Source organism: Diuraphis noxia, unplaced genomic scaffold (genome assembly GCF_037042655.1).
Source record: "Diuraphis noxia isolate RWA-SAM2 unplaced genomic scaffold, SU_Dnox_SAM2 contig0003, whole genome shotgun sequence".
Taxonomy (NCBI): domain Eukaryota; kingdom Metazoa; phylum Arthropoda; class Insecta; order Hemiptera; family Aphididae; genus Diuraphis; species Diuraphis noxia.
In genome coordinates, this window is record NW_028301713.1 from 78,530,592 (window position 1) to 78,546,432 (window position 15,841).

The window sequence follows — 15,841 nt, forward strand, 5'->3', positions numbered from 1 at the left end:
CTTGACGTATTAAAATGATTAGTGGTTTTCGACTAACCTTCTAGTTTATCGTCTGGACTAGGATCAGTTTTGTATTTTTCCAGACGTTTGGTTGCTATTGCCTCTAGTCTGATTCTGGCAGTAGGGTATTCCTTGAGCACATCCCACATATCTTTTTTTGACAAAACGAACAGATCGCTATAGCCTACTGATCGGACTGAAGCAGTCCGCCTATTCCCTGTACAACATGAAGTGTTATATCCACACACTCATATACACATTTACACTGAACTGATCAAAATATTTACCTGCTGTTCCCATGTTGAGTATGCTAATTTCTCCAAAATATGACCCTGCTCGGAGTACTGCTAAAACCGACTTACCATCGTCTGTGACCACTTGTAATTTTCCCCTGCTGACTATGTACATTTCTTTGCCAACTTCCCCTGTAAACGAATTTAATCATTCCATCGATTATGAAAATAATAATATAACACCATAATGAATTGAAAATTACGGCGAATAATACCTTTTCTACAAATATAATCGCCCGGAGAAAATAACACGGGTCTTAATTTCAAAACCAGTTCACAAAGGAATCCTGCTTCCGTGTTCTGAAAGATTTCTACCCTTTTCAGAGTGTCTAGATGTACGTTTATTGCGATCTCAGCTTTTAATTTATCTATAAAACAATACATTATATCAGCATATTCATTTTGTTAATGTAAGTTGTAATCTTGTGTAATAATGTGCGCCTAATCCATCATATTTTTTTAAAATTTAAAATGTATAGTAAGATAATTATAATAATTGATAGCTATTAAGAATAAGATTAAGTTACAAAATATTGAATAGGACAAAATATAACGATAAGATATTACACACACACACGTACGTGCATACACAACATTAGATATGAGGAGCTGAGTTATCAGTCACGCGGTCATACGTGTAATATTACTGTCTTTTTGTATAGATGTTCAAAGGTAAATGTAAAAGACTACGCAGATCGTCTATGCAGAAAGACGTAATGGTAAAAGTTAATGCTTATCATAATAAATTAAAGTACGTATATTTTATTTTGTGTTAAAAAAAAAAAAAAAATTAATAACAGTGAAGCAGAAAGATATCTTTTATTCTAAAAATATATAAACCAGTCACCGCGTCCTACACTTCAGACACTAACAACGATTTAAACGAGGAAGCTGCTACAAGGATTAGAGTGTAATATGTTAATTTATAATTGATTAATTGATTAGAGACACATAACCGTATTTCAGTCATTATAGGTCTTTTTATTCATTACACTTGTATTCTTGTTACACAAATTAAAAACCAAATCATGATATTGAAAGTGTAAGTATATTTTATTGATATTGTAATTATAAATATAATAATTTCCTCAAGCTGTTTTCTTTTTTGTTATTACTGCTTAGGTTCTTTAATGTTGTGTTTTATAATATTAAAACACTTATTATAATATATTGTATTCAGAAGTTATAACAAAACGTGATGTTACTTTTTCACATCATACGAATTTTAATTAAGAATAATGCATTTAATAACTACCCGGCAAGCAGCTAATGGCTTTTTCTTCGTCTGAACATTTTTGCGTTAACCAGAGGTAGTCAAACCATTTAATCACTTTGGTCTGCAAGTGATTCGGTACTCTTCTCATTCGCATGTATGTTTTAACACCGTCCAATTTTGCTAAACAAAAAAATAAAAATATTGTCAGAATAAATAATTTTAAAAAAAATTGCAATTTTACGATTATGTTGTTCGTAATTAAAGTTAGACATATCTATTTAATAATAATTATTATATCATCGTAAATTTGACAGAATGAGCTGTGCTAGCTGCATTTTGATAATTATTACGACAAAATAAATCTACCCTAGTCTAATATTAATAAAATGTAATATAGTATAAAGTATACAAGAATATAATCAATAAACATAAGCGGAATGCATCAAGTAGGTAAAGACATATAATTGTTTGTAATTTTTGTTTACTTTAAGCACCATTTATGCAGGGATACGAGCATCATGCTTGATAACTAATTTTGTATTTTATAATATGTCTAATATATGAATAGTTCATACACTAGACAAGAGAAAATAAATAATATAATATGTATGACATTGTGTGTTGTATGTATATATATCTATAATATTATTCACATTCAAAATATTAGTTTACATATAATTATGATTACAACATTCCTGTTGTATAAAAAAAACGAATGCACAATAAAGACCGTCATTCAACTTAGTTAAATACTTTCTTTAAATATTATGTAAATTGCACAATATATGTAAAACATAATTTTTAACTAGATACATCTATAGTAATCTATCTATTAGTTGTATACGCTTTATTTAATTCAGAAAAAGAAACAACTTAATAATATTCTTTAATAAAATAGGGGTATACAGGATGATTATTTTAAAATTAAACACACCTTATTTTAAAAAAAATTAGCTTTTTTCTAATTTTATTTATAGATAAATAAAAAACGCTATCTGTTCGATGTTTGTAAAACATCAACACTTTTTTAACGGTTTTATGAAATAAAAAGTATAGATTTTTATTTAAAAATAAAATGTTGTTGATGTTACACTATAAGTGTGAATAATAATACTTATAGTGTAAGCATAAGGGATAATTTAAAATATTGAAATCGCACACATTTTTCATTTTCCAAAAACGAAAATAACCTACATAATATGTATTCTTTACAAAAAAGGGTTCATTATAAAAATAGTTAATTTGTTTTAATTAGTGTTTTTCAGTGAAAATCTTAAGAATATTATCTTTTTAGAGTAAGATAATATAACAAATAGGTATTCACGTAGTTTACTGTTCATTGCTTGTACTGAACATATTAACCATCCAGAATATAGACAAATTCGATATCTACAATTAAAATGAAAAGCATAAAACAATTAGACAAACAAATAATGAGGCTCTGGGGGCAGGGTCGGCGTTAATGGTTGGTGCGGGGGGGTGTGACATCCCCCACTTGGTGTTTTTATGTAAATTAGTCGGCAAAGTATTATTTGTATAGGAAGTCGGCAAATTTAGAAATACAGATAAAAAGTAGAAAAAGTACTAATCTTATTAATAATAATAATAATTTCTTTATTACGGAATAAATTCCAATAACAATAATAACAAAATAAAAATAATAATAATTAATAAGATATAAGTAGTTTAGAAAGTAATTATTTAAATAACAATAATAATGAAATACAAGAAAATGCTTATCGTGAGTAGGTACTTAAGGAAATAAGTCAAAATGTATTGCAGTGTTACCTGCAGACATTAAAATGTTAGCAGGACTGTGTGACATATATTTAGTTTTAAAATTTGACAGATAAAATGTATGTTTAATTCTCGAGTTAATTGTATTTACCTTAAAGTTTAATTCTCCAAGAAGTTCTGAACAATCGATCATATTATGCAATAATTTAAATAGGAATCTTAAATTTAATGTAAGGTATCTATTTTTTAAAGAATCAATTCTAAAAAAATTACTGATTATATTATATCCCGAATGAGGGGATCTTTCCACATTACATTTAAATGACAGATATCTTAAGAAATTATTTTGAATTGAGGAAAGGCTGGTATTTTGACCGATATTATCAGTGTGCCATATTAATGAAGCATATTCTATTTGAGATCTGACTAAAGAAAAATATAAAGTTTTTAATGCTGAGCTATCGTTTAGTTAATAAAAAAAAAAATTCCTATCATATTTTGAGGCACACTGAAACTATAACTATACCCAATAGATTGGATTCCAATTCAAATACACAAACAAACTTTGATATGAAAACATTTTATAGATCAGAATTCAAAAAAGTTCTAGATACATTGATAAAATAATCATCAGAGCATTTAAAAAATGTATGACTACCATAGAGCCTCTTTTCAAAGTATTTTCGATAACTTTAAAACCCAATTATATTGCAGACGATTTAAAAAAAATAATTGAACTATTTCCTCCAGGAAGTTCTGCATCCAAATTAACTGACTATGATGGGATTCTTTCCGAGTTTTTAATATTAGTTCATCATAGTAATGGTATGTCAAATTTATTAGAAATATTAAAACCTCAGAATCTTTTAAACACCTTTTACCAAATGTGAATATTATGTTACGATTGGTGTTTACAGCTCCCATTAGTACAGCATCTAATGAACGGGCATTTAGTAAATTAAAACTGGTGAAGAACTATTTAAGATCTACGCTACATCTGCTGATCGTCTACAAAATTTAATGTTGCTGAACTCGAACAAAGATATTTTGGATACAGTTAATATAACAATGCTTGTTGATAAATGGTCACTTTTGAAAGAAAGAAGAATAATTATTATGTAAAAATTAATACCTAATAGAAGTATTTTAATCTATTTATTGTAACCTAACATATTTTATATTTTGAATTCATAAATACATGAGTAGGTACATTACAATTTTAACAAGTTTTAATTTTTTTTTTTAAGTTGGCAATTTTACATAACACCCCCTCCCCTTATTATTCATTCACGCCGGCCCTACTGGGGGTCTTATTGAACCGAACAAATATGACAAATTCACTAAAAGCATAATATTATTGTTTAGTTTTCGAATACAACACACCATAACAAATAAATCAACTGGAAATCATAGACCACCAGCTGGTAATATATTTTTGCGATATAGGAAACAAGTGAAATTATCAGTTTTATTCAATATAAGATGGGTAACATTATAAAAATAAAGTCTAGTTAGCAAACACTAGGTAGGTATATGAAAAAATTATATAACGAGTAGATAGGTAGAATATTGGACGACAGATCGAAAGAAATACATTTAAAAATAATAACTTAAAAGTTTTGTAAACATTACATGTCTTTACTTACATTGAGCAGTACCATCTGCAAAATAAAATTACACTCATGTTAATGATAAAAAAAAAAAAACAATTGATTCTATTGTAACATTGATATTTTTATGTAAATAAAATTTATATTTTTGTTTATGTTTTATGAATTGAGTTTTAGATGAAAATCTATCTATATTAAAATTTATTATGTTAGCTAGCTAATTCAATTTTAAAATATTTATTTTACCGTTTTTTCAAATCAAAAATAGCTTTTACTTATTTGCTATTGATTACTTTGATATTTGAATATCTACCAACAAACTCGTTTGAATTTGTGTGTTAAAAGTTAATATTTAAATTAAATATAGTATAATTATTCATTTTTTTTATATATATAATGTAGGTATATAGGTACCTATGTATAGATCCTGTCCCACTAAATGTCACTACCTATTATGTTTAAGTTATAATGTGAATAAAATAGTAATAAAATAGTTTGATAACTATTGCACTTATGCAACTATCCATTATATTATAATAACTTTTAGCTTAAAAGTTTTGAATATTTTAAGATTGACATTGACATAAGCATTTTAATATATTTTTTTTTAATGTTTGCTTATAAAGACATAAATATAATTAAATGAAGCCGTAAGTAAGTATTAACTTTCACGGCTTAGAATGATCATTTCAATTAAATCTCCGAAACTCAATAGATATATATGATAATAATACAAATGCATTTGGAGTTATGATCATCACGCGTCTACTATATAGCTCTCTGCAGAGACCATGGTCTCTATAAGCACAGTTTTTTTGATCGGAAGCTAACGAATATCGAGGATGACTTAGGGTTATTAACGATATTCTTGCCTCGGCACTCACCGGGAGGTTGTGTAACACGCATATAGTTGTACAATAAATAGCAAACGTGTGTGTATAAAAAATAAGAAACCGAAGGGAAAAATAGAAACAAAATAGAAACAAAAATATCAATAAACTCTGCTGCAAAGGTTTACCTTAATTCAAAATCGTGTAATATGCGAAACATTTCTTACTACCCCACCGTAGCCACGAATAACAATAAACTTCCTCGTCACACCAATGACTTAATCTAGTTTTATTATGTATGTATATTGTAGCGTAGGTACTACAGTGAATATATATATATATATATATATATATTATGTAAACCAAGTGTACGCATGGATTAAAATCAAGATTTATAGTGCCTCCTGTAGTTAGAGCCGTTGTCTTTGCTGTATGACCGAATTGCCTACTATTTTCCTATGCCTTTTGAATACAACGCATTTAGAATAATATACCTATCAATAATAGTGAAGTAATATAATAATCATAGTAGCCCTCAGAGTACGCTATAACTGTAGTTAGCCCACTGTTCAATTTCTGTCAAATATGTATAACACTGCAGCAGAATGATATTGTCATATTCGAGGAGAAAAAACCTATATTAATTAGTCGAAAATGAACAGGTGGTCATTTACCCATAATTTGATATGGTTGTTATACATTTATAATATTAGGAACTAAAAGTCGATTAGGGAGTTTATTCTAACGTTTAAAGGTTTAAAGGCTAATACGGTTGTAACAACTTTTCTCCAAAAATGAGATACAATATTCTGTGTACTTTTTTCCTTTGTCATTGTATATAATCATAAGAACCATCATTAGAACGTTTGATAACTGATAAAAAATTTGACTGAAGTATTTATTAATTAAGTTTAATCAGAGTTACGATTGCTAGAGCTTTATTCTTTCTTAAGAATACAGTACACAACGCAAGTCTCTACAATAGTGTTAAGATCGTCGGTGCATAAATTAATATTGGTAATTTATCAATAGATTAATTTTATTATTTGAAGGAAAAAGTCGCAATTCTAGTTTAAAAAAGTGTTTGTAGAAAAATGAAAACTAATCTTTTTTTGTGGAGGAAATGAATAATTTTTGGAGAAAAATGGTCCCGCAATAAAAGTAAACAAATTAGGTATATTTAACGGTAGATGAAAAAACAATGGAAAAAACTAAAGATAAAAGAAAATAATATTAAAACAATATGGCACAATCCAGGTTTTTGTAATCTATGTTTGAAGAAAAGAAGAAACAATAATGAACAATCTATCATGAACAGTATTCTACACGTTTTCATAAGTATTATGAAACATCCACATGAGTTTTATACGTATTAAGTAAAATACACTATCCAGTATCGAAACATTATTACAAAATTCTATAAACATAAGGATACGATAAAAAACATTATCATATTTCAGCTAAATCGTCAGACGCTATTGGTTTGGGCTGGTTTCAACAGTAATACTTTGAAGTTCTATATTTATAATTTAATATTATTTTTAACACATGAAAAATTCTTTAAAAATACATTAAATTTTTTTCTTAGCTACTGTGTACAGAAACTTTTGCATTTTTTAGATCGATTTATGAATAAAAACATTATTGTAATATCGCTGTCTTACATTATGCATGTGCTGCTAGTTGCTACTTTTTTGTATTCATCGTCACAAGTATTACTCGTTTTCAGGATTTGAATAATTATGGAATTTAGAGTTTTAAATTAAAGAAAAGTGTGTTTTCGCACAATTTTCATGGTTTTATGAAATACTAAAATCCATAATACTTTTGAATTTCCAATACCTACTCTGTTTAGTTAAAACCTAGGTGAAACTAATTGAAAATATCGAAGATGATTTGATGTAATGTGATTAGAATGTTTTTTTCTTAAAATTTTACCAAAAAAAGTTAAATCCAACCATGTTAATTGGAAAACATTTAAAACAATGTGATCACAGGTACATACATTATTAAAATACGTATTACACTCAAGGATAGTATTGTTATATTAGGTACATTATATTTTTGTTCTGCGAATAACACATAGCGCGTGTTTAATTCATCCTCATTGTAATAATTAAAGTTCTTTATTCAATAGAGAAATACACTGATTGGATGTAATGTATTTATTCACTAAATTATATAATAATAATATAACATAATATTTCATTACTCAATCAATTGATAAACAAATTGTTAGAAATAATACTATTCATACTCTATTATACCTAGGTATCATACGTATTATTTTTCTCCCTACATAATTTTATTATTATTATTATTGTAAGGCATACATGTGTAGGCGTTGTGTGTACATAAGTTATATATTTACTATAATGTATTCAAGTTTTAAATAAAATTTATGTTTGTGTACACGCCACTGTTTTGCAATTGAAAATATTACGAACAATTTTATCGTAAGTATAATAAAATAAGCGCATAGCCTTTATAATTTTTCAAGCGTTTCGTTTGGAAAAAAAAACATTTTATGATCAGTGTGCTTGGAAATACGAAAATGATTAAAAGCTCTTGGAAATCCTTTTGCGGGCCATTAAGCCTCAACTTTTATAATGCGTTTTTGTGACGACGATCATTATTTAGCCTCACATTAATGGGCTCTAATATAGGAAACTTATCGTTTTTTGAGCAGAGTATCTATAATTTGTGATGAGAATTAATCACACAGATTTAATTTTTAGTTTTAAAATATTTTTTGAAAAAAATAATATTTTCAATAAAAATGAAAGGTTTTGCTCGTTTTTCAGGACGAGAATAAATAACTTATTTTTTGTATTATTCAATAAGTATTAAGTATATAGTACAACATGATTTTAGTTTTAACGTTTAAATGTTTATAATTTTAGTTTTTTTATTTTGCATTAAATGTTGTTTATGTATGTAAGTGTTGAGTGCTTATTTACGATACGTTCATTAATGTATTTTTGTGTTATGACCATAATTATTAATTTTTAATAAAAATACTTTCATAAATAGAGGATTGCTTAAATTCACGTCCTTTGACTCCTATGCACAGGGTGATCTGAGAAGCACTAATTTAAACCAACAAGAGAGAATTTAAAGTGCACCCTGTTCGTAATGTCCATCATTGTTTAAGGATGATTATTTTGGATGACATGTATGAATTATTACACCTTGAATTATTATTTAAATTTGTATCAATGTAATTTTACAAATGCTGGGTTTTATGTTTGACACTATAATAATATGTTGATAACGTAATATTGAGATAAAGGCGAATACAGGTCGAATCCACCGCACTGATGTCGCGTTATCTTCAGTTTACGGTTTGTCGTCGTTGTTAACTCATTATTAACAAGGGGCAAGTCGTCCAGCTATTTAATTGTAAAATCGTAAAATTAAATTTTATAAATCATAGAATAAAAAATAATAAAAATAATAAGGCACTCTGCACTCAGTGTTCAAATTATTAAAAAACCAAAATATTAACATTCTACCGAGTGTTGATTCGTAAGAAACTATTATTTTGATAAATTTAAACAAATCAGAAGATAAGACTCAGATAGAAGAATACTTTTTTATTCACCAAGACAGTCACTATTTTAGTACTATGCACTTTTAGTTAACTTTAATTGGATCATTAAATGTGCCGAAGAGCATAAACGTAATATTAAGAAAAATAAAAGTGGAAAAAACTCTGATTATAGGTTGCTATTAAAATTATAATTAACCTAATTAAGTGGGTATTTATACATGTCGAAGCAATTATAAAACTTTTTGAATCATTTTACACGTGGATACTAAAAATATTAAAATAGGTAGGTACATTGTTTTTGAAATTTGTTAATTATATTTTTCATTTATATTATACATTTTTTGAGTACATAAGTTATATATGCACTAATGTAGTTAAAATTTAGTACTTACATATAAGTTTCGGTCCAAAGTCCAGTTATAAGATTTTAATTTATAAAGTAGGTAGGTACATTATATAATGTAGTGTATATTTCTATAACAATGTATATTATACAGTAGTATAGGTTCTGTGATTCCAATGTGTTCAATTTTATCAACAGTTACATAATGTTAGATTTAAGTTAATATACTCGTAGTGGAGTATTTTAGGGAGCTTTATTTACATAACTTCCTGTTAAGTGGGGCTTACAACTTGGGAATTAGTGTGTGATATGTATTTATAATGATTTCTATTATCATAATTTTCAAGTTACCTACTATAAAATAAAATAAAAATCAACATTTATCTGTTAAAAAAAAATAATCAAGAAGCTGTTTAATGTAGTTGAGCTTAAAAAACACACCATTGACTACATACCTGACCGTATAAAGTATATATTTTTACACACAATAATTGATTATATTCTGTACCTACTATAGAATTATACTTATCTTACCTTGGAATTCTTTTCGGCCAGCGCTCACGCTCACCACTATGCTTGCCACGTGGCCGAGCACGGTCGCAAACAATAGAAGACCAAATAGCAATTGGCATATGACGAATGCGTACTCGCCATTGCTCCTCGGTTTGGGCAAATCACCGATGGTGGTTAACGCCAGCGTGCACCAGTAATAGCTTTGCAGGTACCGTTTGACCGTGTCCGTCTCCTCGGTATCCGAGTCCGTGTATACCCAGTTTTTGCTACCAAACCCGTTGTTCTTGTAAATTATGTGGTAAAGACACCCGTTCCAATGAAATATCACCAACAGGTAGTGGATGAGACTGCCGGATCGGATGAGGTTTGGGTAATTGGTGTGTCGTTCGGTTCGGTCCATGAACGCCCAGAACCGGTAGATCTTCACTATCCGAAATGATCGGAGGATGGAATTGAATCCAATGGACAGGTAGAGGAAGTCTAACGGCAGTAGGCACAGACAGTCTATGTAGAACGTAGTCGAGTTCATGTAGTGGTTGCGCAGTTTGGCAGCATCCGTCTGCAGCACGCCATCCTCCAGGTAACCCGTGCGAAAGTGAAATAGTATGTCGATCACGTAAAGCAAATCACATATATAGTCCAAACAAAACCAAACTACGATCGTGTTACCTGTGACAGACATATTTTATAAGATCATTTTTATTATCATGATTGTTTTGAATTTATATTTTTTATCCATAGTGAAATTTGTCAAAAAAAAAAAAAAAATTGCAAGTTGAAAGTTCCGAGGTGGAGATGCTGTCGTCTTCGTAGCACCCCCACCTTAGAATTTGGAATAATTTGAAAACCATTGAGGTACAACCAACTTTATGTGAGGTACAAACAGGTACAATCAATGAGTTACAAACGATTGGTATTGGTTCCGAATCAGAATTTGAATGTGGTGGTGCTGGGGAAATGGGTTACCTCAAATAGTCCCTCTTTATAAATTCATCACGTTACGTTTATAAACTCCTGTTAAACATGTCATGTTCATAATGTATTTCAAATTTATCTATGAAATGGAAATCAAGGGATCAAAACGTTACGGCAAAACTACACAAGAAGAACATGTCTACGTATAATGACATTTTTATCAAACGTACTCGTATTTTACGGTTCAATAGAATACAAAGCCACCGGAAATAATTCGCTATTGAAAATAATACATGGTTTGATCTTTTTACTTTTATAAATGTTGAATTAAATGTCAAATCAAAATTAAAGTTATGCTATTAAAGTTTAGAGAAGATCGTTATTATTCCACCTTTTTTGTTAAACTTTTGATTTATTCTTGTAAGGTTACATACTACGGTTAGTTAAAAAAAAAAAAAACATGTCAAGAAAGAAAATGGCTTCCAAATTGATATTTAATCTATTGCATGTTATAATGTTTTATTATACACGTACCAAAATTTAATTTAATTTATAAAAATTAAACAAAACGGAAAAGTTAAATTTTTAAGTAACATATTAGGTAGGTATTAAATTTTGTAGTGACATCGGTTAAATACGAAAAAGTTAGTAAAATTAAATACATATTGTGTATATAATATAAATATGTATTCATTTTTAGTGTGATAGGTATTTAATCTTATCCAAATAATTAATATTTCTTAAAAACAAGTGAGGGTTATGTGTTTGCGTTATTGCATGTTTGGATTTCAAATGTTGGAACCAGACATCTTATTTATTATTTGATTGACATAAAATTTATGGTCATAAATTACTGCAGCATATAATCAGTTTCCCGCTAAGATATTATTTTACTTACGTAAATATGAAGAAGGTAAGCTACTCTCAAAGAAAGTTTTTAAGTTTTATAGATAAGATAATCATGGTTTTTTTTTAGTTTATCAAATTTAAACCTTACTTGGTCTTAAATTAAATCTAGTATTGTATGGGAAAACTATTATAAAATGGATTTTGTATTAAAAATAAGCGTCAGAAGTGTTTCAATAAAATGCACTCATGTGTAATATATTGAAATGGCTGCAAATATTCTACATCTGTTACCAATCTACATATCGTACATCCGAACTTAGATTCAATTTATTTTTCGAACACGATTTGATCGGGTGTCCAATACGGTTTAATGTTAAATATTTTTCCTTGGCTAAACTTGTTTAATATATAAGTGACATTTTTTGAATTGAGTTATAGGTACCTCAACCTTGACACCTACGGGAATTCCTTATTCAAATTTAATATGGAAATTGCGACTTACGGTTGATTTCACTGAACGCGAACCGATATATGATCACCCAGAAATTGTAGAGGAACGCCAAAGACACGACCATGTTCCAGTAGTAGCAGAGCTGACCAGCGGGATCAAACACAAACGACCACCGTATGCCCTTGACTCGGTCGGACGTCCGGTCTCTGTACTGCCGGGGACCACCGTTCTTCTGCCGGCCGCCGTCGAAACAGATGGAACCGCGGGCGTTGTTATACGACGCCCTACCAGTCGTGGCGCTGCCTCCACCAGTGCCGTTAGCTCCACCACCACCACTTGACGCCACCACTGTACCGGAAGCATTTCCGCTTCCGGTGTTACTCCCATTGACGCCTCCTCCACCACCGTCACTCACCCCTGCGCCGGTACCATCAAAGTTGACACGGCTCGGACGGTGCTGTCCGGAGGACGATTTGCCACCCGCCTTAGCCGCTATGTCCGAATCTGAGCTGGCTATGCCACCCGGCAGACAACTGCTAGTCTGGTTTGTGTAAACCGGCGTCAACGAGTCTCGAGAGTGTGAGAAACAGGTCTGCGTACAAACAACGAGTCAATAATTACAACAAATCTGATATTAACTCATCTTTAATCGTGACGTGAAAAGGGACAGAAAAGTGACTGTTTGGACGTACGGTCGTTTAGATGCAACTGTTAAGATGTCAAAAAATAACATACTGACCCTCCCATTGAAGTTAAAAATAAAAATACAATGCAAATAATTAGCATGAATTTGTACAGTCATTTTTAGAATTTTAGCGATCTGAGTTTACCAGTAAGTTCTTAGAGTATACTCTGTTAACGTTACGAGAAATATTTCAAAAATGTTGATTAATCTAAAAATCAACACATTTTGCACGATTGCCACAGATGTTGAAGACGTATCATAAGTTTCCTAGTAAAACGCGTTTTCCCGTTTCATCTGTTACTTGCAGATCCTTTTCATATTATATTGAGAAATTTAAATGTTTAAAATTTATTTATTTTTTTACTAGATATTAGCTAGTGATTGATATGAGTTATATTCTATCATGTTTTAGGTTTTAATGGAAAATCTGTTTACTCGTTCCTGTTAACCACAGTCCCCAATTTAAAGTAATATCGGACGCAATATAGAAATACTGTTTGAGGAGAAATATCAATTATGTTAAGACGAGGTTATATTTTTATGCAAACGGTTCATTACAAGTGTAATACATAAGAATACATTTTATCAAACATAATTCTGTTTTATCTGTCTATCAATCTTTATAATATTGATGTATATAAATTTATTTGTTCATGTTTGTTAGCTGGAAATAACTATTTCATAATACCCTTTAGAAGATTGCAAATTCACTTTTGCTACCTGAACAAAGTTATCAAAGACAAACCAATTTACCTTTTTGATGAATAAAAAAAAATTGATAAGGCATGCAAATTTCTCAAAACGCATCAACCTCGATGTCAGTATTCATACTAATTTTGCTTATACAAAGAGAACAGCAAAAGGTAAGTAGTTTTTTCGTGTACTTAGTCATAATTTAATAAAATTGTTTTTTAAATCTACGTTTAATAATGAAGACTGTAATCATACATTTTATAGTTCCATCAGACAAAAATAAGGGGATAACATTGTTTCTGAAATGGTTACCAAATATATGAGGAAGCGTTTAATATTTTTTTGGTATTAGGATTTTACTTTACAGAAAGAGCATTTTTATATATTATCCAAAAGTATTACAATGGATAAATAATTGAATTCCAGTACAGTGGTTCAAATTTCCCGCAATAACCTTTCATTATTAAACAGTGATAATTAGTGGATTCAATGTTTGAAATGAGATATGTGTAAATTAATCCTTATGGAATAAAGGTTATATACAATATTATTATACGTAGAAATGTAATTAGGTTATTCACATGTTTGAACTTTCGATACATACACAATATTTCTTTCAAAAATAATTTAATGATATCTACTGTTATTTAGTTTCGTAAATTCATTTATTTCGCTTTAATAATAAATAATTATTATTCAGTTATAACTATTAATCGAAAGATAATAATAGCACTTAAAACGTTAATATTTTAGTTATCCTATTTAAATTATACGGATGGGTATAATATAATAATTATAAACATATTATAATTAATTTTAAAAGCAAATTTTTTCCAAAAATACGAATTGCTATATTATCGAAGCTATATTAATATGTTTACGTATTTATATCGGTATACGGTTATAATCTAATAAACCGATGAAAATAAATTCTTTTACTACAAAAAAAAAATTAAAAAAAAAATTAAATAAATAGGTTCGTGGTATACATATACGCTGAATTCACGTCAGAGATGATTCGCATTTGATATTTTTGCTAAGTAATTTATCTTTCCCAATACAAATATCCCGAGATAGAAATAATTGTATTGAACAAATAAATAATAACGCATCTATATTTTTATTTGAGTGGTCAACAAGAATAGCAGTGGTTAATGGTGTCCAGAGAGTGAGTTCACAGGAAGAATTCATTTTAACTCCCCTACACAACTCATCCTAGAAGTTATCCGGGCACGTACATACAGCATCGTGTTTAGTTGTGGTGGAAAACGTGTCTAGTAACTCATAAAATACGTCTATTGTTCTCTTTTTCTTCCATAAAATGTAGATTTCTGGATTAGATCCGATTTAATGACAAACACTATAGTCTCTGGTCCAGTGAGACTGGACTGTGAATAAAACAATATTGTTTTAAGTAAGTAAAAATAAACATTGACTGTTTATTAATGTACAATTGCACAATTTTTAATTCTGTAAAATAAAGGAGAAGTATTGGTTTAGGAGAAGTATTGGCAACATAGTTCCTTCTCCGGTCTTCGATACCATAAGAAAAAAAAAAAAAAATTCTGTAAAATAAGATCAAATGTATTCAAACTTCAAACGTTTTAAACACGATATACTAAAAATTCTGAGATTAATGAAACAGCCATTATTAGATAACATTGATGTGTACCTATTCTGTAGTTAATCCGATATTCAAATAAATAATGACGTCTTGTAATTAACTAATATTGTAATAAATAATTTAAACCGTATTGTTGTCAAACTCTTTATTTTCGTTCTGAATAATACTTTTCATATTCTTACATTTTGTTTTAAAATTTTACAATACATTTAATATGTTGAAATTAATTTGGAAATTTTCATGTAAGCTATTAGACGCGTTACCAAATTTATATAAAAAAATCCTATTAAAAACATAAATACATTATTTCATTAATCATATTAATGTTTTTATTTATTTATAAATTATTATAAAACTTAAAATATAAATACGATGAATTTTATATCTAGTAATGGCAATTCAAATAATAATCACCGTTAAAAATCATTCAGTCAAAAATGTCGAACTGTTTTAATATAAAATTTGTATTTTATAACCATTGATTAGAAGATATTAATAATATGTAATAATTTTCTGACATAAAAAATTT

The 15,841-nt window shown here is 28.8% G+C and overlaps 1 protein-coding gene across 2 annotated transcripts in view; it reads right to left on the reverse strand.

The window, feature by feature from the left end:
• Positions 1-15,841, reverse strand: part of LOC107171053 (cyclic nucleotide-gated channel alpha-3) — a 110,439-nt gene that overhangs the window by 3,083 nt on the left and 91,515 nt on the right. The window contains exons 4-10 of one of the 2 annotated variants that reach the window (XM_089223596.1): positions 12,362-12,902; positions 10,117-10,764; positions 4,893-4,907; positions 1,549-1,689; positions 509-661; positions 288-425; positions 38-217 (exon numbers count right to left, since the gene is read on the reverse strand). In XM_089223596.1, the coding sequence (XP_089079722.1) occupies positions 38-217; positions 288-425; positions 509-661; positions 1,549-1,689; positions 4,893-4,907; positions 10,117-10,764; positions 12,362-12,902 (1,816 nt within the window). The remainder of the gene's footprint in view (positions 1-37; positions 218-287; positions 426-508; positions 662-1,548; positions 1,690-4,892; positions 4,908-10,116; positions 10,765-12,361; positions 12,903-15,841) is intronic. The other variant, XM_089223597.1, reaches the window with a different exon arrangement.